Genomic DNA, 24,539 nt, shown 5'->3' on the forward strand with positions numbered 1-24,539 from the left:
TCAGCAAGCATAAATGCACTGAACACTGGGCTCTCTCTCTAGTTCTATTCTCAACTGGGTTAGTTTTATTCAGATTTCCAAAAGGCTCTCAGTGCTTTTACTAATATTTAACCGAACTAGATTTCTTTAAAATCCCTCAAGTAAAAATACAGACTAGCCTCAACTAAAACGAACCCTCACGCCAGAAGAATACAAGGTACCCAACATATCCACATCCCATATCCTGCAACTCATTCCCCCAAGGCCCAAGAGAGAGATGGGCCTTGCACATGCAATTTCTTTAGTATACCAAATCTTACAGCAACACTACTGTATAAGGGTGGTAAAACAATATATTAGCACCTTTACTAATCAGGTCTAAGACAAGATGGTATCCATGTCCTCATAGACATTTCTCACTCTGTCAACAGTCAGTGACATTTACCCCTTCTCTTTCCTAAAACCCAGAGGAAAACCCACCTCACTAAACAGTTTTCAACTGTTTGCCCCATCTTAAGCATCCTTACTCCTTTTATAATCCCTCTCAGATACAGAAAGCAGTAAGGAGGAGAGAGGTGAATAGTGAAAATAGTTGGTCAAGGCTATTAAATTCCACCCCTTCTGTCACAATCCAATTATCTACCTATTGCACTCATCACTATTCCCTTACTGTTGAGCAGATAAATTAGACCATAGGAGATCTCGCAGAATTCTGCTCTTCACTCATAGTAACTTTTTCAAAAAAATACATTTTTATTATAATGGGAAAATTACAGCAGTCTTGCAGTGTGGTCTACAGGCAAACAGATTTTGGCTCTGTCTATTTTCCTGGTGGCTCTTTCCCCAACCGTCCGCCTTGGCCAATAACACTTCTTTCTCCAGGTGCAGCACACTTTGTCCTAATTATGTCAGCTCTCTTGTCACAGAGGAATGGAACTGCATTCGTGGTTCATGGATGGAGAGACTGTCTCTGATGTAACTGGTCTTGATCGGTTCATGTATTTAAAGATCAGAACCATAAGCTTGAAGATTAATCAGAAGTGATCTGGAAGCCAACAGAGGATGTGGAGCACAGAAGTGGTGTGCTCTTGGCTTCCCAGCCTGCTGCTGAGGTAAGTCACCATGTTCTGAACAAGCTGGAGGCCCTGCATTTTTCACCTTCAGTACCAAATCCAATGAATTACAATAATCCAGCCTGGAAGCGTATCACTCCATGATTTAGTTGCCAATTTTCCATCTCACCAAAATTTATTTCCATCAGTCCCTTCTATTATTATTTCTAATTCCCTTTATTATCTGAATTTCTTGCCTCTGAACTTTTACTTTTCAATGTCTTTTAAATTACATGCAGGACACTAAAGGGACTTAGCCCAGTATCTATCAACATCTTCTGTTCAGTACACAGACACTGATATTCTTGGAGTGAGGTGTGAAGCACATTTCAAGAATATTTCCAGACTATTTTGTATAAGAGTTTGAATGCCGCTTACTCACCATCGCCGGGTAGAAGAGGATAAAGACAGCAGATCCCAAGAAGCCTGTTGGGCCTAGAATAATTACATTATAAACCATGCCTAGGATGGCAACAATTGGGCCCCCAGCCAACAAACTGCCAACTGCTGCAGCCTCAAACATTCTCTGCCCATCACTGGAACATACGTTTATGAGCTGAAAAATACAAACAACATAAGTGTTATCCTCAGAAGGAGGTAATCAACAAGTATCCTTTTTTGTACGGTAATTTCCAACAGGGTACTGTAGCTCACCTCCCCCAGAGACTTGTCCTTGATATTCTTCAGCTTGAGAATTTTCTTGAACGCCATTGTCAGGATAGCTCCCCTCAGTCTGACCCCAGTGCGGTAATTTAAAGCCCAGGTTAGGGCCAGGGACCAAGAGCGCACTATTTCCGTCATTAGGATGCCAAAAACTAACAACAAGCTGTACTGCAGGTTGGACTCACTTTGCTGCGTGTATTCCAAAAGGTGTTTCACAACGAAAGCCTACAGGAAGAAATGCAAACTTGCATGAACACCCCAATGTACCAGAGGCACCATGCAACAACTTATGTTAAGTTAGAAATGAGTGGGCTGCTTTGTTTGTCAATGAGCGATTTGTATTACATGGAATCTTCTTTCTAGAAATAAAAATGGTCAAAACACACAGTACTGTTACACAAAGCCCTGCTGAGAGCAGAGAGTCAAATTTAGCAGGTATGGGGAATTTAAATTTGGAATCTTATTCCTTGCAATAAAAACTTCTTATTCTTTAGGTCTTCTAACTTAACATAAATCTGTCAGTTAGTTGAAAGCAATGCTTTACCATACAAAAAAGTTTTTAAAAATAGTCTGTATTTATACATTTGAACACATTAAGAGACATTCCTTTATGTGACATTAAGACCTTTTTTGTTTGCGTCAAACGTGCTTATTTGATAAAAAGGAACAATGTACCTACAGTTGTACTGGGGAAGAGTGAGAAGGGCATTTGCAAAACATTCCTGAAAATAAACATCAGCAGTTTAATAGTAAAGAAAAGAACATGCAGAAAACACAGGTAAGTGATACCAGACTATTAAAAAGAAAAAAATGCTTTGCCCCACCACCCACCTCCCCCCTCCAAAACCAAAAACATTTTACCTCAGGAATCACATTTCAAACATCACCTGCCGAAAGACAGGACAGCCCCAAGAACCACCGATTCCCACCTCCAGTTGTGTGTTAGCCAACAGCATAGTATATCATCATGTAAATCACATTCATCAGCAGTATTAAATACTATCAACTGAGAAATAACAGTCTTTTATTTAAAAACAATCAAGTGCCATGTTAAAATGGGTAACATCTCACAAACACTGTACAACAGGAAGAGCATCGCATAAACGTACAATCTGAACGTACACGAGAATTATAAAAGGCTAGTATCTAACAAACAGTCTAGCCTCTGACACGAACTAAGTTAAAACTACACACACAAAATTAAAGATACAAAAACAGAACCGGTATATGTTCACAAAGTCCGAGAAGAAGTGAAACTTGCAGTGCTAGTCAGGCAGGCTCCTGAGGGCGCACGGATTCTAAAATTTGGTTTAAGAGGTATGCTACAGTAAGGCCTCACAGCTAACAAATGGAGGTTCCCTAAAGAAGGCTTTTCGACAAAGATGCTTAAAGACGCTGGTGTTTATACGGTTAGACGTTGGTACTTTAATACAGAGCTGAGAATTACCTTTGCCCACAACACAACAAAATGCCAAAAATGTGAGATCAAAGAAATGATTTGGAAAGCCTTTCACAGTCTGTTGAAGTCCTCTTGGCTAAAACAGGTTTTGCAAATAAGAGTTCTGCATAGCGTGAGCAGGGAGGAAAAACAAAAAGGCACTACTTCAGCAAAGGTAACAGCAGCTATAGCCCAGCACCGAACAACAGATAAAAATGGAGGCTGAATGCGTTTGTCCTGAAGTGGCTGATTCTGTATCCCAGAACCAAGGAAACATGCTGTATATAGTTTTGCTTATTCACTTTCGAAGTGTGAATTAAAGCCAGATGTCCATCAGGTTCTGGAATGGCCCATCGAGAAATTTACACACTAGTCCCTGATCAAATGTGAGGAGCTCACATTCACAGAACTACTGTATTCCAGCTTTTTCCTCACTTACATTTAGCTTTACATCAACTGTTTTGGCCACAACTGTATACAGTTGGTTTGCAGTTACTAATGAGAAGATTGGCTTCTTTTCCTGTTTTCAATCCAACATACACAACTGAGTCACTGAGTAGTGGGAGTCAAAAGCCCCCCTTTTCCTCACGAGCTGTAACTCAGCATGATCGCAGCACAGCAAGCATTTTCTCGCACCCCACAGCACTGCTGAAAGTCTCCAAGGGAAGGTGTGTAAAGATAGCAGATGTTTCCTGGGGTCTCTTTCCTCCCAAAACCTTTTAAGTGCAATTTTTCAGCACTGTTCTATAGAATCAGCATCTCCCGTGATGAGATAAAAGACAATGCTTACATTATACCAAACAAAAACAAAAAAAAACATTTCAAAAGGAAAAAAAAAAAAAAGAGAGGAAACAGCAGATTAAAGAATTTGAAAGAGGAAAAAGAAGTCACAATATTTAGCATTTACATTTCAAAACATTCCATTTGAAGAAGTTTAATGAAAAAAAAAATCCAGCAAAGTTCTTTACAAAATTGGAGTTAAAGCTTTAAAAATTTTAATTTAAACTAAGTGGGGAAAGGGACTCCTGCGATTGTTACCACAGTAATTGGTATTAGCTGCTCGGCTGTCTTAAGCATTCCCATTGAATAAACATTACCTTACCTTTACTCTTGGCGTTGGATTCTGACCAGCTTGACTGTCTCATTCTGATCGCAGAATACAGCCATCCTGAAAATTCTAAAGAACAGCTTCTGTCATTGGTTCCACTACAGAGAAAGATTCCCCACCCACATCCAGTATCTGACAGCACAAAGCAAGCTGCGACTGGAGCGGAACTAGAAGAGTGGGAAACTTACCTCAAACGGCTTACCACTCCCCCCTCCAATAACTGTCTGAACGGTCAAGCTGTACTCCACTAAGATAGCAAGTTTCCCCATCTCCCAAACAGGAAGGCTAGTTCTGAGCAAACATACAAATTGTTCAGGCCTGGAGTTAAACTGATTTTGTTTAGTAAATTAGAAATATTCTTTGCCCCTCCCCTCCATCTGAACATAAAAGGTTTAGCAGCTGGTTAAATGGCAGCAACTGTATCAACTGGAGATGAGAAGTATCTCACCTGCACTTGTGCATTCTGATGGTTATTAGAAGGTATTCTGACACAGGAAAATAAGCGGTCTCTGAACAGGCTACAAGGTTAGAAATTGTGCCAGATGTGCAGGACTCCTGAAGGATATCAAAAAGCTCAAATATGAAATCCAATAAGCACCCCTCTCAGTTATAACCATCACAATGCTTATTAGTGAGACCACCACTACGCCATTTCCACTAGCATTCCAATGTCATGGAAGTTCAATTCAGAATTTTAAAGTTTGGGAAAATGTTTAACTCCATTTTGGTAATTTTCACCAATACATATGGACAAGCTAAGTGCTTTTCGAGATCTCCCTTCTCATTTCAATGTGACTGAAAAGGTGCATCAGTACAAGAAAGCACTGATACTTCAGAGGAGACAGCATAGGTGTATCACTATGGGGAGGGTGGTAAAGACTCATCTTTCATTCCAAGTGATGGAACCCAAAAGGGCACTTTCCTTATTCAGAGGGCAGTCCAATTTTGACTAGATATAGGCAAATGTTTGAAGGATAACTTTAAAGCATCCAAACTGAGCATGAATTGGAACCTAAAAACCCCACCTATTGAAGTTTCTTCCCACTCAGCAGTTTGGCTCTGACAAATAGATACAATTATTCTAAAGAAATTAGGGACAACCCTGCTGTAAGTTCTCTGCTAAAGATAAGAGCAGCTATTGGGCCCTGTAGTGAAACAATGACAGAAGCTCTTCTTGGGGGAACCTGGTTCTGTTAAAACCTTAATACTTCAACATTTTGATAATCAACAGTGCACTCAACAGGTTGTCCAAGTGTTTCATAATTACCACAAGCTATTATCATTAATTAGTTATTACTGTGAAACAATACCAAGAAAACAATTATTGTTATTCCTATTACAAGAAACAAGGCAAACTTTTAAAAGGTTCAAAAAGCAAGAAAAACATTTTTAGAAGACTTTTAAACCTAACAACACACCCCCGTTGTACTTACCCAAGTCATGAACCTCCATCTTAACAGCACACTGAAACATGACCTACAAGCAGTAATACTGCTCCTACTCCTCAAGGGAAATTTGTAGAGAATAAATTTAGTCAAGATCGCAACTGCAAATCTGCACAACATGTGCAACAAACAGGTGACAAGAAAATGGTGTGAATGTCAAGGCCCATACGTTGAATCTTCATTACTAACTAGTGCAAGCAGCAGCAGTTCCTAATGGCAATTCCATATTCTAATGCTTCTAAACGTAACCCGCCTGATCAATCTTTGTAGCATCGATAACTACGTTTGCAGACTTCTCCTGAGCCCCATTTCCTTTGGTTTTTAAATAATGATCTAACACCACCACTCAGTTTCATTTCTTGCAGACTGCACTATTAATGCGAATGCTCTACAAAGTGATGTCTTGCCAGTTTGAATTTTACTTCCAAAATAATTACCTATCTAAAAGCAAAAAACTTTAGGCAAAAATTTAGTGCAATATGATCACACCAGTTAAGGAGGAACTTTAAGCTACACTCAAAACCAGAGAGAAAAGCCAAGTGTGTTTTTCTTTCAGGACACCTAAACCCACTACCTCTCCAGAAACCTGGCCCCATCAGTAAATGATCCACCAGCCATATGAAAGCTATCTTGCATTGCTGTTTCGTTCTGGAAACATCATCTTCTCTCAGCAAACTGTAAGGACCAATATTTCTAACTAATCATACTGTGTCAGTGACCCTGCAATGAAACCTTAACATGTTAGAGCTGGCCATGGGATGGAGCCCTCTATGGTTGTTAAAAAAAGGATGGATATTACTTACTGGTCCACTGAAGCCTGCAAGCTGCGTGATCATCAGACACACTATGGAAATTATGAGCCTGGTGCGGCAGAAGATCCATACAACCCTCCGGAGAGAAGCATCCTCAGGTCCTGTTTCTTTCACTTCTTCCTGCCATAGTCTCTCTAACCTAAAAGAAGCACAAACCAGGAGTTACAAATCTTTCTACTGGACAACAGATGCTATATCTCAAAGGTTATTCTCTGGTAAACGTCTCATTAGACACACGACTGTGAGCAACACAAACCATCAAGCTTCATAACATGGATAGCATCTTCTACACAGCCAGGGGAAATAGTTCTATCCTGAATTTCTGTGCAAAGAGGCTTCTACACTGAGCAGAGCTGAAAAAGTTAAAAAGCTTTTTACTTTATCCAGAATCCTATTAGGAACACGAATCTCACCACCTCCTCCCCTTTTCTGTTTTATCCTGCAATAAAACCCTGGGGCTAAATCTTATAGCTCTTGCCCTGAGCAAATATCTCACTGACCACAACAGTTTAGCTTGACTGCAGGATTTGGCCTGTAATCAGACCATATTCAGTTACTATCATTGTTATCTGGTCATTAACTCAGCATTGCATGTTCAGAACTGGGCTGAGAGACACAGAACTTGTTTAAAAACATAAAAATAGTTCTGATAAGGAGCAAAAGCGGAAAAGCAGTTATGAAACACCCATGGGGATAAAACCTGCTCAGCTACAGCAGTGCAACCCCACTGAAGTCAGTGAGGTTGAGACACCAGTGTATCTCAGAAGGAACTGGCCCAAGGATAAATAAGTTTAAGATCCCCTCTTCTGATAGAAAGGATTTAAGAGCTGCTTTTTCAATATTAGCACATGCAAATATCTTCAAAAATACCAGACTACAGTATATACCAGGCTGCAAAGGGCTAGAGTACAAGGGAAATAATATGGACCAGCAGATCCCTACCTTCTACAGTTAACATCTGAAGACTCATGCTTTGACAAAGACCACACATCGTCCATAAACAGCTCCCCTTTCTTGTACGCTGTGTGGGCCAGAGGAGTGAGCCATGAAAAAGTCATGCAGGAGAAAAGTCCAGCATTGTCTACTGGGTGCTGGTGTCTAAAAGACAAGGGAGAAATTACAATGAAATGAAAAAGAGAAACTATTGCAGTAACCTTTAAGAAAAACAAAATCCCCTCCAAATACAATCATCATCTGAGAATTCTGCATGGTCTACACAAAGAAATCTTTGAAAATGTATTTAGCAAGTATGACATTTCAGCATCAACCAACAAATTTAAGAGCTGCAATCACACTCTGACAGTCTATTTTCAAGAAGGCTGAGGTTGCCAGATCAGTTCTTTTTTAGCACAAAGTCTTACTTGGAAGTAGTCCGTATGGGTTTTAGCAAGTTCAAGCCATGGTGATATTTGCCCTTGTGATGCTGCTCATCCAACATTCTCAGCTGGGAATGCATGGAGATGTCCAGCGCAAGGCCTTCTGCCCGTGCTGCTGTTTCCAAGGCATCTTGACATTCCACCTGCTTTTACAAACAAGACAATGGAGTCAGAAATTCAAGAGTCCCACGATAGTCTTAAAATCGATCATTTCTGTCTCCAGCAACTTCACACCTGTTACTGCTGTCGATCCCTGTGATAATGTAGAGCGATCACTGTAACTAAAGATCTCTGGGGACAAATTGATAGCTTGGGGGCAGCAAATCAACGCGGGGGTCCCATATAGTCTAGATCCGCTTTAGCTCTCTGGATTTCTAGAATGGTGGAGCTCAAATAGTAGCATGGTATCCATATGTTTTGGGTTACAGAGGATTAAGTACATAGACTTGCCAGACTAGATCAGAACATTGGTCCATCCTGCCCTGTGACTGGTCTCTGGCCCAGTCCCAAATGCTCAGAGAAAGATGTAGAACGCTCACGATGGACAATTATGTAACACCATGCCCAATGGAGAGGACTATTCCAAAGTTTAGGCAGTTGGTTATTGGCTTATGTTCTGAAACACGAAGGCTAACATACCTTATTAACCTGTATCCTATTTAGTGTAATTCAAGACATCTGTATCCATACGAAGGTCTAATCATTTTCAGAATCCTATTAAGCTCTAAGCTTCAAAAATACCCTACAATAGTTCAACAAGTTAAATATGCATTGTGTGAAAAAGTATTTCCTTTGATATTCACAACCGTTGCCATTTACTTTCTCATAATACAGACCAGGGATATCCAATAAAAGGCAATTACACTTGTTCATAGAGGAGCTTCCTGAGAGCAGAAAATCCCTTTCCCATTGCTTCATGGCACCTCCCGAGGAAGCAAATACGCTACCCTCATCTTGGCCAAGAGATATTTTCACAGCTGTCTGAAAAGATGGAATTGAGTTCCAAAGAAGGGAGGAGAAAGTAGCACTCTGGACATACAACGTGTCAGAGAGTCTCATGAAACTTCCTTTACTGAGGGGCCAGACATAGCAAGGGTACCAGGTGACATAGTACCAAAGTGTACACAAGCCCAGTGCTCAGTACTGACCCCAATAACTTAAATGGGAGCAGGATTAGGCCCGTTTACATGATACTGAATATTCTAGTTCTTAGAGAGACCAGTATGCTTTGTACAGCATCCTGACTTTAAAATCTTTGCCACTTTTCACACGGATACAACATGCACATTTCCCCGTTAACTGCCCTATCAATGGTGAGATTATTCTACTTCTCTGAAAATATCAGCTGTAGCTAGCTAGTAGTCTCCTGAAGCATGATGCCCTCTGGGTTAAAGGTCCTAAAAGGCCATCAATACCAAGTATTTGATTCCCATTCTCTCTGGTTATATGACTGTGTTAGAAGTATTGATATTTGTCTGGGATTCAGGCTCACAGTCCATTAACATGCAAAGCATTATGGTATTATTAGGCCTCCATATACCCCAATGTGTACAAGAGACAAGGACAAATTCAGAGGGGCATAAATTCACCCTTCATTTATTTAAACAGCACCCCAAAGTAGGCCAGGCACCCTGCAGAAAACCAAAAATACCCGGTCCCACCACCAAAGAGCTTACCATCTAAATCTAAACAAATGTGTGTTGACTCAGGCATATGTACAAACTGAAGACTGAATTAAGATTTTATTTAATATAATGTAACTGACTCACTTCTTATGGGCAATGCCTTCCTACTAAGCCTACCTAAATCAACATTTACCATTCGCTTAAAAAGTGACAGCCAAGCAAGTAGGTCTGTTGGACCCACCTTACCGCTGCATCCTGCAGTTATTTTCCTCAAGTTTATCAGCACAGACCTGACAGTTGGGCCCCTCTCTGTGGCCCACATGACATGAAGAGGACACAAGCCTAGCTGGTGTAGTGCACTGGGCACAGAAGCTTTCCTACAGGAGCAAACATCTCATGGAACACTGAAGAAGATTTGACTTGAGTTGGCAGCTCCTAGATCCCAATAGGAACCATCTTGGCACAGTTTCCCCAACTGGATCCAGCAGTGCAATCCCTAGCCAATGATGCTCTGCTGCCTCTGTTTGCCAAGACACAGACAGAGCTGTCCGAGCACCTCAACACTGATCAAATGCTCTGGACCAGCACTTCTCACTGTAGAGTTAGCTGCTGTCTCCAAGGGCTTATCTACACTGGCAATTTACAGCGCTGCAACTTGCTCGCTCGGGTGGTGAAAAAACACCCCCAAGCGCAGCAAGTTTCAGCGCTGTAAAGCGCCAGTGTAAACAGTGCACCAGCGCTGGGAGCGGGCTGGTAGCTATGCCTCTCGTGGAGGTGGAGCATTCCCAGTGTAGACTAGCCCCAAAGGTAAAGCCAGTGCTGCAGAGAATGCACCGTATACTGCCCCAATAGCAGGTCTGGCAAGGAGAGGAGAGATTAGAATGTACTGGCCACAGTTGCAATGTACATCTGGAAGCTGGATAGTCTTGTAACAAGCAAATATTAATAACCAATCACTTAAAATTCAACAATCTAAATAAAACCAAAGAAGCTGTATTTGGCAGATAAAGCTCATGCTTCCGAATGAACTCACACAGATAAATCACAAGTGACGAAACACAACATATCAATCATGGGTAAACACTTTTTGCAAAACAATCACTGCCTATTTGATCTCTCAGTTTTTGTACCAAAGGAAACCTGCACACCACCTTCAAAAGAGGAGTCTGGGAGCTTAAATTCAGAACTTAGCTAGACACTAAAAATAATGGACTCAGTAAAGACACTGTATTTACGGCCCATTACAACAATCTAACTCACTAACCCTCCTTTGTCCTGTGGCTGCCGAAGTCGTAACTGCCTCCAACGGCCTCTTGCAACATGTGTTAAACATAAGGAATTAACACTCTGGTCCACGTTGTAGTTAGCTGTGACACTTTCCCAGACCTGAAGAAGAGCCTATGTAAGCTGAATAGCTTGTCTCTTTCACCAAGAGAAATTGGTCCAAATTAACTCGCCCCACCCACCCTGGTCTCTCAACTTCTAGACAATCCAAAGATTTCTTTTTAAAGCACACCCTATGTAAACAATTTGGTTACCCTGAGCTGCCACTCAACAGAATTTCTCTCACATGCCTAGAAGTGACTGAATGGTACATGAATAGGAAACTGGTTTTGAAAGGAGTCTATATTCTTCTCAATACACAAGGGGAAAGGTGTGTGTAAACCCCTGGGCAGCAAGAGGAGAATGCATCTCATGGTGTTGGCACAGCAGACAGAAGCTTGATGAGTTGCTGTAAATGCCAGATTTGAGTCACCAGAAAGCAGTGCACCACACTGCTGTATAATAATGAGGTCTGCAGCTCTCTGTGTCATATTAAAAAAAGCCATTAAAAGCATGCAGTTTTAAGCCAAACCCACACTAAAATGTTAAGATGATCCAGCTACACTGCTCAGGGGGTGTGGACTGGACGATGTAGTTAAGCCGACCTAGTCCCTGGTGTAGACCGCACTAGGTTGACAGAAGAATTCTTCCATTGACCTAGCCGCCACCTCTCAGGGAAGCGGATTAACTGCAGCAACGGGAGAACCCCTCCAGTCACTGTACTCAGTGGCTACACTGAAGCGCTTCAGTGTTGCGGCTGTGCCACTGTAGCAGTTGAAGTGTAGATAAAGCCTTAGGTCTTATCTACACAGGCAAGTTTCTGCACAGTAAAGCAGCTTTCTATGGTGTGACTCCCGAGATGTACACGCTGCCACGCCACTTGGTGCACAGAAACTGCCCAGTTGCAGCACTGTTAAAACAAACAAAACTAACGAAGAAACCATCAGCCCGACGAGAGGTGTAGAGATTTCTGCACTGGGGTACAGCGCCGCAGTGCCAGTGTAGACACCCTGGTCAATTACAGCGCTGCGACTGGCCTCCAGGAGGTGTCCCAAAATGCCCGTTCTCACCTCTCTGGTCATCCGTTTGAACTCTACTGCCCTGCCCTCAGGTGACCAACCGTCAGCCCCACCCCTTAAATTCCTTTGGAAATTTGAAAGTCCCCTTCCTGTTTGCTTGGTGATGCATGCAGTGGTTTCAGCGTATCTTTCCAGGTGGCCATGCCTGCTTCACGCATCAGGCGATCCCCCGCTTGGAGCAATGCTGAGCTGCTGGACCTCATCAGCGTTTGGGGAGAGGAGGCTGTGCAGTCTCAGCTGCACGAATGATGATACTTACGGATAGATTTAACGATGCATGACAAAGGGGCCATGACCGGGACACAATGCAGTGCAGGGTCACAGTGAAGGAGCTACGGAACGCCTACCACAAGGCGCAGGAGGCAACCCGCCACTCCAGTGCTGTGCCCATGAGCTGCCGGTTCTAAGAAGAGCTGGACGCAATACTCGGTGGCGACACCATCCCAGAGGCAGAGGAGCCATGTGCCAGTGTACAGTACGGTTCTGGAACATTCATTTCCCCTGCCCCTGCAGTTACTCAGCATTTTGGGGGTCTTGTGGCTCGTGTGTGCTTGTCTGAAGTCAGCCAATTAGTGACAGGTATGTGAATAGAATCAGTGGTCTGTGTGTTGCAAATACTGCTTCTGTAAAATGTTGCATTTTGGCTTCACAGATATGACCTTGGGAGCCCAGCCTCTCGCTTTGTTATCGCCGGCTGAACGGCTGCGCAGAATTAGAAAGCAGCCACGAAGAACTAAAGAGGACTTTTTGCGTGATGTCATGATGCACTGCGTGGCCAAAAAACAAGAATTAAAGGAATGGTGGGACAGCGAGAAGAGGGACCAAAACGAGAACGCAGCGCCAAAACGAAGCCACAGAGTGGCTCTTAAAAGTTATGGAGCGCCAAGCAGACACACTCCAGGTGTTCCTAACACTACAAACCGAGAAGCTCCCTCCCCTGCAGCTGCTATCACAAAACTCTTTCCCATACGCCCCCCAGACACCGCCAACACACCCTTAACATCCTTGCTCTGGTCAGTACCTGCTGCATTCTACTCCTGCCCCATCACAGTCCAGCCCTGCAGACTCCCAGTATCCACTGCACTCAAGACCCATCCCTCTGCAGTTTGGCCCTGCTGAAGTACAGTACCTGCTGCACTGTATTCCAAAGGACAAGGCTGGATATGATACCTGGACATACACAGATCTTTAACCGTCCCGGGACTCCAACTCCTCCCTTCCCCCATCCCCCACAGTGCTGATGTGTTTTTTTGTTTGTCTCTCTCCTCCGGTTGTTATTTTTTAATAAAAGCATTGTTTTGGTTTGAAAGCAATCTTTATTCCATTAATTGAAAGCAAACAGAGCCCTGCAAAGCAACAGGCAATTTTCTTAAACCTTCATAATGCATCATCTGCACCAATCACAATCACCTCCTAGCATTACAAGCACTGCACTCCTGAGCACAGCAACAAATATTAGTGGATTTCAGCTTCAAATTGCTGCCTCAAGGCATCCCTGATCCTTATGGCCCTGTACTGCGCCCCTCTAATAGCCCTGGTCTCTGGCTGTTCAAATTCAGCCTCCAGGTGCTGAGCCTCAGCGGTCCAACCCTGAGTGAAGCTTTCACTCTTCCCTTCAGAAGTATTATGGAGCGTACAACACATAAGCATAGGAATATTGTCATCGGCCAGGTCCAGCTTCCCATATAGGCAGCGTCAGCGGGCCTTTAAACAGCCAAAAGCACCCTCAACAGTCATTCTGCACTTGCTCAGTCTGTTGTTGAACAGCTCCTTGCTACTGTCAAGGTGCCCCATGTATGGCTTCATAAGCCACGGCATTAAGAGGTAGGGGCAGGGTCTCCCAGGATCACAATGGGCATTTCGACTTCCCCTATGGTGATCTTCTGGTCCGGGAAGAAAGTCCCTGCTTGCAGCTTCCTGAACAGGCCAGTGCCCCGAAAGATGTGAGAGTCATGCACCTTTCTGGACCAGCCTGTGTTAATGTCTGTGAAATGCCCACTGTGATCCACAAGCGCCTGGAGAACCATAGAGAAATACCCCTTCCAATTAATGTACTCTGGGGCTAGGAGGTCTGGTGCCAGAATTGGAATATGAATGCCATCTGTTGCCCCTCCGCAGTTAGGGAAACCCATTTGTGCAAAGCCATCCACAATGTAATGCACATTGCCCAGAGTCATGATTTTTTGGAGCAGGATGCGATTAATGGCCCTGCAATAGTCGACTTTCCCACTCTGAACTGGTTAGTGACCGATTGGTAGTAGTTCGGAGTAGCCAGCTTCCACAGTGCAATCGCCACACGCTTCTCCATTGGCAAGGCAGCTCTCATTCTCGTGTCCTTGCGCCAAAGTGCTGGGGCAAGCTCATCACAGTCCCATGAACGTGGTTTTCCTCATCTGAAAGTTCTGCAGCCACTGCTCATCATCCCAGACGTGCATGACGATGTGATCCCACCACCCAGTGCTTCTTTCCTGAGCCCAAAAGCAGCGTTCCACTGGGCTCAGCACCTCCGTGAATGCCACAAGCAATCTCATGTTGTTGCTACTATGCGTGGTGAGATCAATGTCGGACACCTCTTGCCTTTGTAGTTTAAGGAATAACTCCACTGCCACTCGCAACGTTAGTCAGAGCGAGCAGCATATTGGTCAACAGTGCAGGATCCATTCCTGCAGACCGAAGATGCAGAGCGTGCAGTACACAAACGTTGAAAGATGGTGCCAAATGCAGACATAGCACAGAGATTGCTGGGATGCGAAGCAATGCATCATTGGGCACTGGGCGGGACCCAGGATGCCCCGCGACCCCCCTCCACCTTCCCACAACTCTTAGCGGCAGAAGAGGAAGAGATGCTCGGTGGGATAGCTGCCCAGAGTGCACTACTCTGAATGCCACTGCAAGTGTGAACATGCTATTGCGCAGGCAGTGACAGTGTGAACACACAACAGCTTCACTCTGCCAGTGTAGACAAGGCCACAGTGAAATGAGACTTCTACAACACACACACATTGATTGTACCATCAAAGCACAGCAACAGACTTAGCAGTGTTTTTAGTTAATATCAAATTCAGATGTCCAAAGCTTCTGAGCTCTCAGTTTATATTATCATTTGTCCAGCACTGACAGTGTGCGGATCTCACATTGTTGCACAGGTTTCTTTTATTTTACTTGATAAGTAAACTAGCATGTACATCAGAAAATACATGAAATAACAGGCTTCAACTCATATCTACTGGATTCAATGACATCCAAGTTGTGGGCATTGTAGGGAGGCAGTGTGGTTCCCCACCGCCCTGGAGAGGGACGAGTTCCACCGGACACCAGAGTGGGTGGAGCCAGAGCACTCCAAGCCCACCCCCGAGAGGGACAGATGCCAGACAGGAAGTATAAGAGCACTCACTCGAGAGGAACAAATGTCTCTGGCCCAGCTCCCGCTGCGGACACTCCAGCAACCAGTGGCAGATCTGGAGACTGGCCTGACCAGCCAATCCTTGACCCGGACCAGTGTGTGGGAGAGTTGCCAAGCCTACCCCTCACCAGCTACCCAGAAGAGTCGCTGAGCTTGCCCCTCACCAGTTACCCCGAGGATCCAGTGGTGATCGACCTCCCTGAGGACACCACCTTGACCCAGATATCTCCAGAGGGGAAGTTGGGAAGTAGCCCAGAGGCAGCCGACCTGAGTCTGGCTGCAACACTGCCAGAACCCACGTCAGTGTGTTGCAGCTGGGATAGCCCAGACGCAGCAGCGGGCCTTTGGCTGCTGCTAGGGATGCAGTGGAGTGGAGGGCCTGAATCCCCCCCAGCCACCCACACATTGGGTGGCAGTCTCCCCCTCTCCCAGGCCGCTCAGAGCCTGAAGCCTGGGTGTGCTATTTACCTGTGTTTGCTCAGCCCCTGCTTGAGAGTCTGAGCCTTAGAGCTTAGCTACACTTATAAGTTAGAGTGCATTAAATCAGCCCGGGTGCCCTAACTCCTGAGGTGTCCACATTGGCAAGGCACCTAGAGCGCATGGACTCTGCACCTGGAGCGCTCCTGGTAATCCTCCTCCACGAGAAGCATAAAGCTTGCTGCACCCCGGCTGAAACACCCGGGTATCAGTGTGGACAACGTGTTGCATTACTGCGCTGTGATTGGCCTCTAGAAACGTCCCATAATCCCCTAAAGTCAGCTGGCCATTCTTGTCATTGTTTTGAACTTGGCTGCAGGCATGCAGATATCCCCTTTCAAAGCTCCATTTCTGACAGCTGGCATGGTTATCTGCTCTGGGACAAAGCAACCATTAGTGTGAAATGCTGCTTTTGTGAGTGTGTGTGAGAGAGAGGCGAGTCTGCTAATGTCTAAACTTACAAGACAGCATGCTGACACACACTCTGCCCCCCAAAACACAGTCTCTCCCCGCACATACACACAACACACTCTCCATCACACTCCACACACACCCCCATTTGAAAAGCACACTGCAGCCACTTGCACACTGGGATAGCAACCACAATGCACTGCTCTTTGTGGTGTTGCAAGAGCTGCTAATGTGGCCACGTCAGTGCACTTGCAGCTGACAGTGTAAACACACAGCAGCGTTTTCCCTGCTGCAGTCTCCGAAGACTGGTTTAACTCCTGGCACTCTACATCAAGCGTAGCCAAGCCCATAGACTCACTGCGTGCGTGTGCGCTGCTCAGCCCCTGCCTGAGGACCTGAGCCTTGAACTCATTACTGCCTGGCCCTGTTAACTGCTACCTGTGTTTTCTCAGTCCCTGCCCAAGGGCCTGAGCTGTGACTCTTTACTGCCCTGACCTAGGGCCTGGGCCTGTTAACTGCTGTTACCTGTGTTTGCTCATCCCCTGTCGGATGGCTTGAGCCAGGACTCCTGTGGCCTGACTGATTCCCCAGGGGCCAGTGCAGGGACTAAGGGAGGTGGTGTGGTTCCCTGCTGCCCCGGAGAGGGACGAGCCCCGACAAACACTCTCTACACGCATGCATGCCAATAAATGGGGCAATTCCTACCACACTTTTTCTAATTCACTATCTTGCTAATGCAGCATTGGGGGTTATTTAATATTAAAATACAAATACATTAAAAGCACATCTAGATTGCAAAGTCAAGCACTCAAAGGTTAGGAAACGACAGGTTTATAGTTGCCCTTTGCACATCCATCCTGTGACTTGAGTAAGGTGGGACCTGTGATAATATGTTCTCAAATAATTAAGGAAAGTATCATAATCTATATGCACAAGGGAGACAAATTAAGATTGCACAGACACCCTTTCAACTAGCATTTCCCAACTTTCAGGTATTTGACTCTGCAGACAAAAATATATTTAAGATAACTTATGTAATTTCCCAGCGAGGGGGATGCTTTGTTTTTTAATTATATTACATGCAACTGTAATAAAACAGCACCCCTCAAAATTAATCACCAAGTTTGGAAACCTGAACCTTCTACACTGCAGCACAGACTACTACCACGTGAACTACAGGACTAATTACATTAAGTCGGCAGCAGGAGAAGGCTGTTTTCCCAGAAAGGGGTGAGGGATTCAGAGCTGGATGAACCACTGGGTCCAGGTGGTGGGTTTGGGAAACCCAGCCTGATCTCTTCTTCACCTCTAGATTTGAGAGAGCTCCTGCCCCATGTGGTTCCCCAAGATAGCCCCATTGGCCCATTCCCCCTATGGGCTGGGGAAGCCCAGCCCAGGAATCTTCTCCCCATTCCTGACCTAGTGCTTGGAGTTACAGTATCACTCTGGTTTGGGACAGCCGGGCACCACGTCACAACCCTCAGAAGGGGCTGGAACATGAGCCACCACTGGAGAGTGAGTGTAGGGAAGACTTGCTCTCCAAAACCTCTCCCCCTGCCCATCCTGGGCCTTCCCTGCACACCAGTCTTGGATTGGGGTTGCAGTGCCAGGGTGGACAGTGCATAGATGTAGTGGCGGGTCACCCAAAAAAAAAAAAAATTTAGTTGGTGGGTCACCTAAGTTTCAGAACCCCGATACATAAATTGCTTGAAAAGAAAGTTTGATGTGCTTAAATGTATACAAAAACCCAAATATACATGCGACCCGAAAAGTTAGAAAGAAGTTGGGGGACTTGCCTGGCCAAAATGGAGAACTAGTCTGCGTATAGAATTCTTCTGGGATCTTTTCTGCAGTTAAGAGATTGGAATGTGTGAGCTTTTACCTGAATAGTTTACAGGTATAGTCAGTTACTTAAATTAATTTGTCCCCAGGACAGCTCCAGGTAACAGGAAGAAGCAGATATTTTGCTGAATGCAATTCCCTTATTTTTTCAGAACCAAGGGTATATCAAGCAGCATTTTTAACAAGAAACGAGAATGGATATGAGTAGCATTCCCCTGAACCAGTTCTCACACAAAAGCAGAGACATCTGTGTGCTCACTCTTGCACCAGGAGTCCACGTAAAAGGGGTCAAACAAGGACTAACAGAGCAGCAGGACTATGGCTCAGGATTAAGTGCACAGGCAGAGCAGCATATACTGCAAGGAACAGAATGGGATGGTTCATCTGCCCGTACGACATCAGACTCATAAGCCCTGACTGCACTCTAAATGTACTCTGTGTACTAGCAGAACTCAGAGACGAACAGTGCTTCAAGTGTAGGATACTAACAGAAGCTCCTACTGCCCACTGCCTTGCTTGGCTATGGTTTAAAACCAACATTAGTTTGTTTTGCCTGAGGGCAGAGAAGTGTTTCAATTAAATTTTTCTAAGATTAATGCTGCACTTTTTCCCCTGCCTGGATTTCCTTCTTTGTCCAGACTGTGCAAGCTTACATCTGCACCAATCTGTCCTCACCTCCCTGCCAATTTTCTTAGAGTATATATATGCTGTAGCTATCAGAACAGGATGGTTTCAACAGGCTCACTGCATACTCTGTATTTAATTATATATTTGTAAAAAGATCAACCTGCTGTATAGCCCACTTCCAAGTGCCTCAGTGGGAAAAAGGGGAGGCACTTTAAAAATAATTTGTTTCCACTTTCCTCCCTCTTCTTCCTCCCTCCCCCATGCGATTTAGCTACTCAAGCACATATACTCCCCCATCAACCCACAATACATTCACAGCAAGGTGCTGCGACACAATGGGTGTGAGTTTAATGTTTGCATGTTTTTGGTAGTTCACAGGAACACCTCATTCACCTAATGGTATGTATGAAAGGGGAGGAGACAGACTTTCATTCCTTGATTTGGTTTGTCCTAGGCATCATAGCAGTCACATAACCTGCAATTCCTCTGACAGATGCAGCTTTGGTTACACAGGTTTTCAAATTTATTTGAGCATAAGCTTTCGTGATGTGCATCCGATGAAGTGAGCTGTAGCTCACGAAAGCTTATGCTCAAATAAATCTGTTAGTCTCTAAGGTGCCACAAGTACTCCTTTTCTTTTTGCAAATACAGACTAACACTGCTGCTACTCTGAAACAGGTTTTCACTTCACTTCCTTGCCAGTGACATGTAATGGAAGAGTGCATGAAAATTTCAGGGTCCCTCCGAGTATGAGCTACTCCATTGCAGAAGACATGAAAAACAGCTCCTCCCTGCTCCACCACCCATCTCAATTCAGAGACAAATGTGACTTTTCTACCCAAGCGAGTGACTTTAGAACTGATTAACTCTGATTTGGCTTGAAGCTCCCCCGAGACACAGCTACTGAAAATCCAATCACCCTCTATAATCCCACACACTGCCAGGACATGCGATTTGGGGATCACCATCACTACACAAAGCCTCTTCCTACATGTGGTTGCTCATTTTCTGAGCCTGGCTAAGTGGAAGCTTACACTACAAAACCATACACACCTGGTGTTAAACTACAGACATGTAAATGCAGGTTTAGGTTAACACACCCACTCTATACATAGGTACTGCAGGATTTTACAAACAAATGATTTTTCACATCATACTAGCTAAGAATCAGGGAGTAAGTTAAAGCTGTAATATGTTTGACCAGTTTTTTTGTGAGTTGAGTGTGTTTAGAAATGGCCTTTAAATATTAACTGCTTTCTATGGGGTCTTTAAACCAAAAGTATAAATACATACCTAGGCCCTGGCCACTACATACATAATCAGAGACAGGTCAATTTTTTTTAATAAACATTTTGACACCAGACTTATCCATAATATTCATTGTATCACTAATTTATGTAACACGGATACAAAGAAAATACACAGGCCTCACAGATGAATATACTTTTAAAATTCCAGGTCTTAAAAAAATAGATGGGGGAAGAGAGGAAGATGTGGACCAGCTCCATTCCCAATTACAGATTACTGGTGGGAACCACCCCCCAAAAACAACATTTGAAGCTACATCTTAGCTCTGAAACCAAACATCTATATTTCCATTCTAGGTCTCCAACAATTTGCATGGATCAAGTTTTAATATTTAAACTTAACCACTTGGGCATATCATAGTACGAGAGCAGCAATTATAGTTAAGACTGCATAACAGTTTCCATTGTAACCCATTTTCCATCAAGAAGAAGAAGAGTTAAGAGTTAAGTTAAGTTTGTACATAGAACAACCTGCATTAATGGAGTGCTTCACCATGCAATCTGACAGCCCTATTTGTGACACTGACTGGCCAGCTCAGTTTCCAGGCTGAAATTTCATGGCGTATCTGACTAGATTCACTATCCTCGCAAGTTTGAGCAAAATCAGTTCAGCCATTCTTTGGCACAGAGAGTAAGAAAGTTTATCCTGTTATACAAGAATGCTAGCAACTGTTTTGTATCATAGAATAGCAGGGCTGGAAGGGACCTCAGGAGGTCATCTAGTTCAACCCCCTGCTTAAAGCAGGACCAATCTCCAATTTTTGCCCCAGAACCCTAAATAGCCCCCTCAAGGATTGAACTCACAACCCTGGGTTTAGCAAGCCAATGCTCAAATCACTCAGCTATCCCTCCCCCATATTGTCAAAATTGCTGTGGGTTGAACATTTCAATTTGGTATGGTAACATCTCTCACTGAGCAGCAGTACTCCTGCCTATTCTGTAGGAAAGTGGTTTGATTTGACTAAGTTATTAGCCTCCAGGAGAAAAGGAAGTCACCAACCTGGACATAGTATCAGAGGGTAGCCGTGTTAGTCTGTATCCACAAAAACAACAAGGAGTCCAGTGGCACCTTAAAGACTAACAGATTTATTTGGGCATAAGCTTTCGTGGGTAAAAAACCACTCCTTTAGATGCACGGAGTCAAGCTGGACATACAGATTAGACATTTTGCTACACTTGAGAGATGCAGCTCAGGAATGCTGTGTTGTTTGTGAATATTTAGCTGCAAACCAGCAAAAACCTTAGCGGTTGTGTAAGGGCTGAAGTTGCAGGGAAAAAATGGATGACGCATTGTATTTGAGTAGTAGTGTGTGATTGTGTAACTAAAGAATGTGGCAAAAATACGTATGTGCAAAGAGGAAGAGTTAAGTTTGTACATAAAACAACCTGCATTTTCAAAACGGAGTGCTTCACCACACAATCTGACAGCCCTATTTGTGACACCGACAGGCCAGCTCAAATCAAATCCATAGGCCAATTCACTTGTATGTGAATATCAAAGAAATGTTAATGTTCTTGTCTTCACTTTCCTATAACCTGTTTATCACCACATTACATCTATCCCATACTTTATTAAACCTAGATCAAAAGTATATGTTAGAGTAAAGATAAAAATTTACTTTATGTGTAAGCTTCATGAAAACTAATGAAAGATTGTTTGTAACTAAACACATTGTGTATATCTCTGTAGTTGGATTGCTCATCACATGAGATTGGAACTTTGTAATTGTAAATGCATGCTAACTTCAAAGCATGGGTCATTAGGTTTGACAGTGCAAAATCCACACAGACCCAGTATGCGTTTAGTCAAAGGAAAAGCCCATGCTGTGATGAAAACACTTGCCAGACTGCTTTCCAGGGAAAACAGCTGTACGAATGAATCCAAGGAATGATCTTGTCTCCCTGAGCTGTTTGGACACTTTCAGAGAACATTCCAGATGCAAGACAGATCTCCAAAGGGTTATTTTGGGTAACTCTGAGACTCTTAGGGAAAACTAGCAGATCACTACATCTCTGCTATCACTTTTGATTTACAACCTTGGACTCACCTGTTAATGTATTTTACCTGCTTTAAACTCTCACTAACTCATTTTGTTTTCTTAACTAATAAACCTTTATGTTAGTTTATTAGAGAAACTGGCTGCCAGTTTTTGGCACAAGATTGAGAGTATCCATTGACCTGGGGTAAGTGGCCAATCCTTTGGGATTGGGAGTAATTTAACTGTTGCCTGATTTAGGAGGTTAATAATAATTTGGATAATATGGGTTGTAGGCTCAACAATCTGTTTGATCAGAAGACAGTAAGGTCCTTGTCCCGAATCAGGCTCAACAGAATTTACAAAGCCTGTTGTGTCCATATATCATATGGCAGGTGAGTGGACAAGAGTGCATCCAGAATGGGGTGGGGGGGATTGTGTCTTAGTCCGTTGCTTGTTTTTGTTGAGGCAATACAAATATCTAAACTGAATAATCTTGCGCTCATTCCCCACTTGCCTATGCCTTAGAGATCCACACTGTAGGTCCTCCTAGGTTACTGTGTCTGCTCAGAGGCTGGTGGGATAGTTCTCTCAGAGGGGAGAGGAACGCTCACAGCTTTAAGAATAAAAATTCTGAAGAAAAAATTCTGAAGATGGTATTATTATCTCTTATTTCCCTCCTCTTGACCACAGAAACCACTTTCTCTCCTCTCCACACACACACTGTCAGTGACAGGATTCCCTGTGTATGTTTGTTCTAGTAAGAACTGAAGTTCTAATAAATGAACTGTAATCCAGTTCCTGACAGTAGTGCAGAAGCTCCACTATAGGGCAGGCAAACTACTGAGAAGAGTGGACAAAAACTGGATTTTTAGAACCACTATCCCCTCCAAGTTATTCCTTTAGAGTTCATCTCCTTGGTCTCCCACTGTAGGATACATCCCAAAATACTTCCCATTGTCTGTCATCTTACCTCTTGCCTTGTCTCTGTACCTCACTTTCACTGACTAACTGTTCCTTCTCTGCCCTTCTCCCCTGCCTCCTATAGCAAGAGAACATATGCAACTACCATCATGGCAGAGCCAATCCACTCCCTCCTGTCAGTATGCTGCTACCTCTGTCTACAGGACATGGGTACAGTTTCATGGAGCAATGGGAGTCCAGCAGAAAGAATTGCTGGACCAGCACTCCTCTACTACAGCAATTTACTCACAGCATTAGCAGACCAGAAACAGCACAAAAGTGGAATTTCTCCTCCAATACATGAGGTGTAGGCTAATTGCCTGGCTGAAGCAAAGATGGGTTTTTAAGAATAAGTCTTTTTCCACTCATGGACAAAAATTAACAACACTCTGATAAGCTCTTAGGGTATGTATACACTGCAATTAAACACCCGCAGCTGACTAGTGTCAGCTGACTGGGGCTTACAGGTCTTGGGCTGTAAAACTGCTGTGTAGATATTGGGGCTCAGTCTGGAGCCCGAGCCCTGGGAACCTGCGACCCTCTAGTCCAAGCCCAAAAGGTCTATGCAGCAATTTTACAGCCCCACAGCCTGAGCCAGCTGACATTGGCCAGCCTTGGGTGTTTAACTGCAGTGTAGACATACCTTTAGATCCCCCAGTATCCTACTGAATGCTTAGATAAAATGAATTTGTCCTTGCAGTCCCGGAATCTCCAAGTGCAGAATGAAAAAAATGCATTCATTAATTTCCAACACCCAGAAATTTAATTATTACAGTATGGGATGTGACGTCTAAGATTTCTGACGGCAGGTTTTGGGGATTGTGTACCTTGTATGCAGTTTTTCTTCTATGTTAGTGTAAGCAGAGTCAGGATGAGCTCCACCCTGACATCTGGTGGTGAGGTGTGGCAAGATGTGGAAAAGAACTTCAGGGGCCAATCTCATTTGCATAGGCACACCCACCCCGCCTAGAATGAGGCCACAGTTGCCCATATGGTCACTTTGGCTGTTGTGGGATCCCCAGTGTCTCCGTTATTGGGGCAGGAAGAATAAATTGTTATTACCCTGATTATGGGAACTGTGCTGGGAACTGTACTTGGCCTTTTGTTATGATGGAGGGACTCACCATCAACTAAGGAGCACTCGCTAGGCAAGGGTCATGGGTTCCAAAACTGTGAATTGAGAGAGACTGGGGACAAGTATTAATGCTTGGTGGTATAGGCCTCTTGGTGAGTGCCTTACATGCTAATTGCACTTCCTTCTCTCTCCACTGTGGAATATCAGAGCTAATTTTGATTCCATTAGGAGTCTAGTTACAGGCTGCTAAGCTCACTTTGGGCTAATGGTGCATGAGCACTAAGGCTCCCCTACTACAAGCTGAATTTACCAAAGAGCTGAACTGACTAAGAGCTGAAATCACTGAGTGTTGTGTTAAGTAGTGGGGGAGCCTGAAGATATATTGTGGAGCAGTTTGCGGGATGGCTGGAGTGCCTTGTGGACAGGCTGGCAGAGCAGTTCATAGGACGGCGGGAGCTGCTTGTGGGACGTGGAGCAGTTCGTGGGACGGCGGGAGCT

General features: G+C 44.1%; 1 protein-coding gene across 5 annotated transcripts in view; it reads right to left on the minus strand.

Moving 5' to 3' along the window:
• Positions 1–24,539, minus strand: part of ABCC5 (ATP binding cassette subfamily C member 5) — a 65,532-nt gene that overhangs the window by 31,698 nt on the left and 9,295 nt on the right. For 2 of the 5 annotated variants that reach the window (XM_043522384.1, XM_037908698.2), the window contains exons 3-7: positions 7,919–8,076; positions 7,500–7,655; positions 6,549–6,696; positions 1,746–1,979; positions 1,474–1,647 (exon numbers count right to left, since the gene is read on the minus strand). In XM_043522384.1, coding sequence (XP_043378319.1) covers positions 1,474–1,647; positions 1,746–1,979; positions 6,549–6,696; positions 7,500–7,655; positions 7,919–8,076 — 870 coding nt within the window. Of the gene's footprint in view, positions 1–1,473; positions 1,648–1,745; positions 1,980–2,761; positions 4,370–6,548; positions 6,697–7,499; positions 7,656–7,918; positions 8,080–24,539 lie in introns of those variants that run through there. The other 3 variants (XM_037908699.2, XM_037908697.2, XM_037908700.2) reach the window with 2 other exon arrangements.

Source organism: Chelonia mydas, chromosome 9 (genome assembly GCF_015237465.2).
Source record: "Chelonia mydas isolate rCheMyd1 chromosome 9, rCheMyd1.pri.v2, whole genome shotgun sequence".
NCBI classification, from domain to species: Eukaryota; Metazoa; Chordata; order Testudines; family Cheloniidae; genus Chelonia; species Chelonia mydas.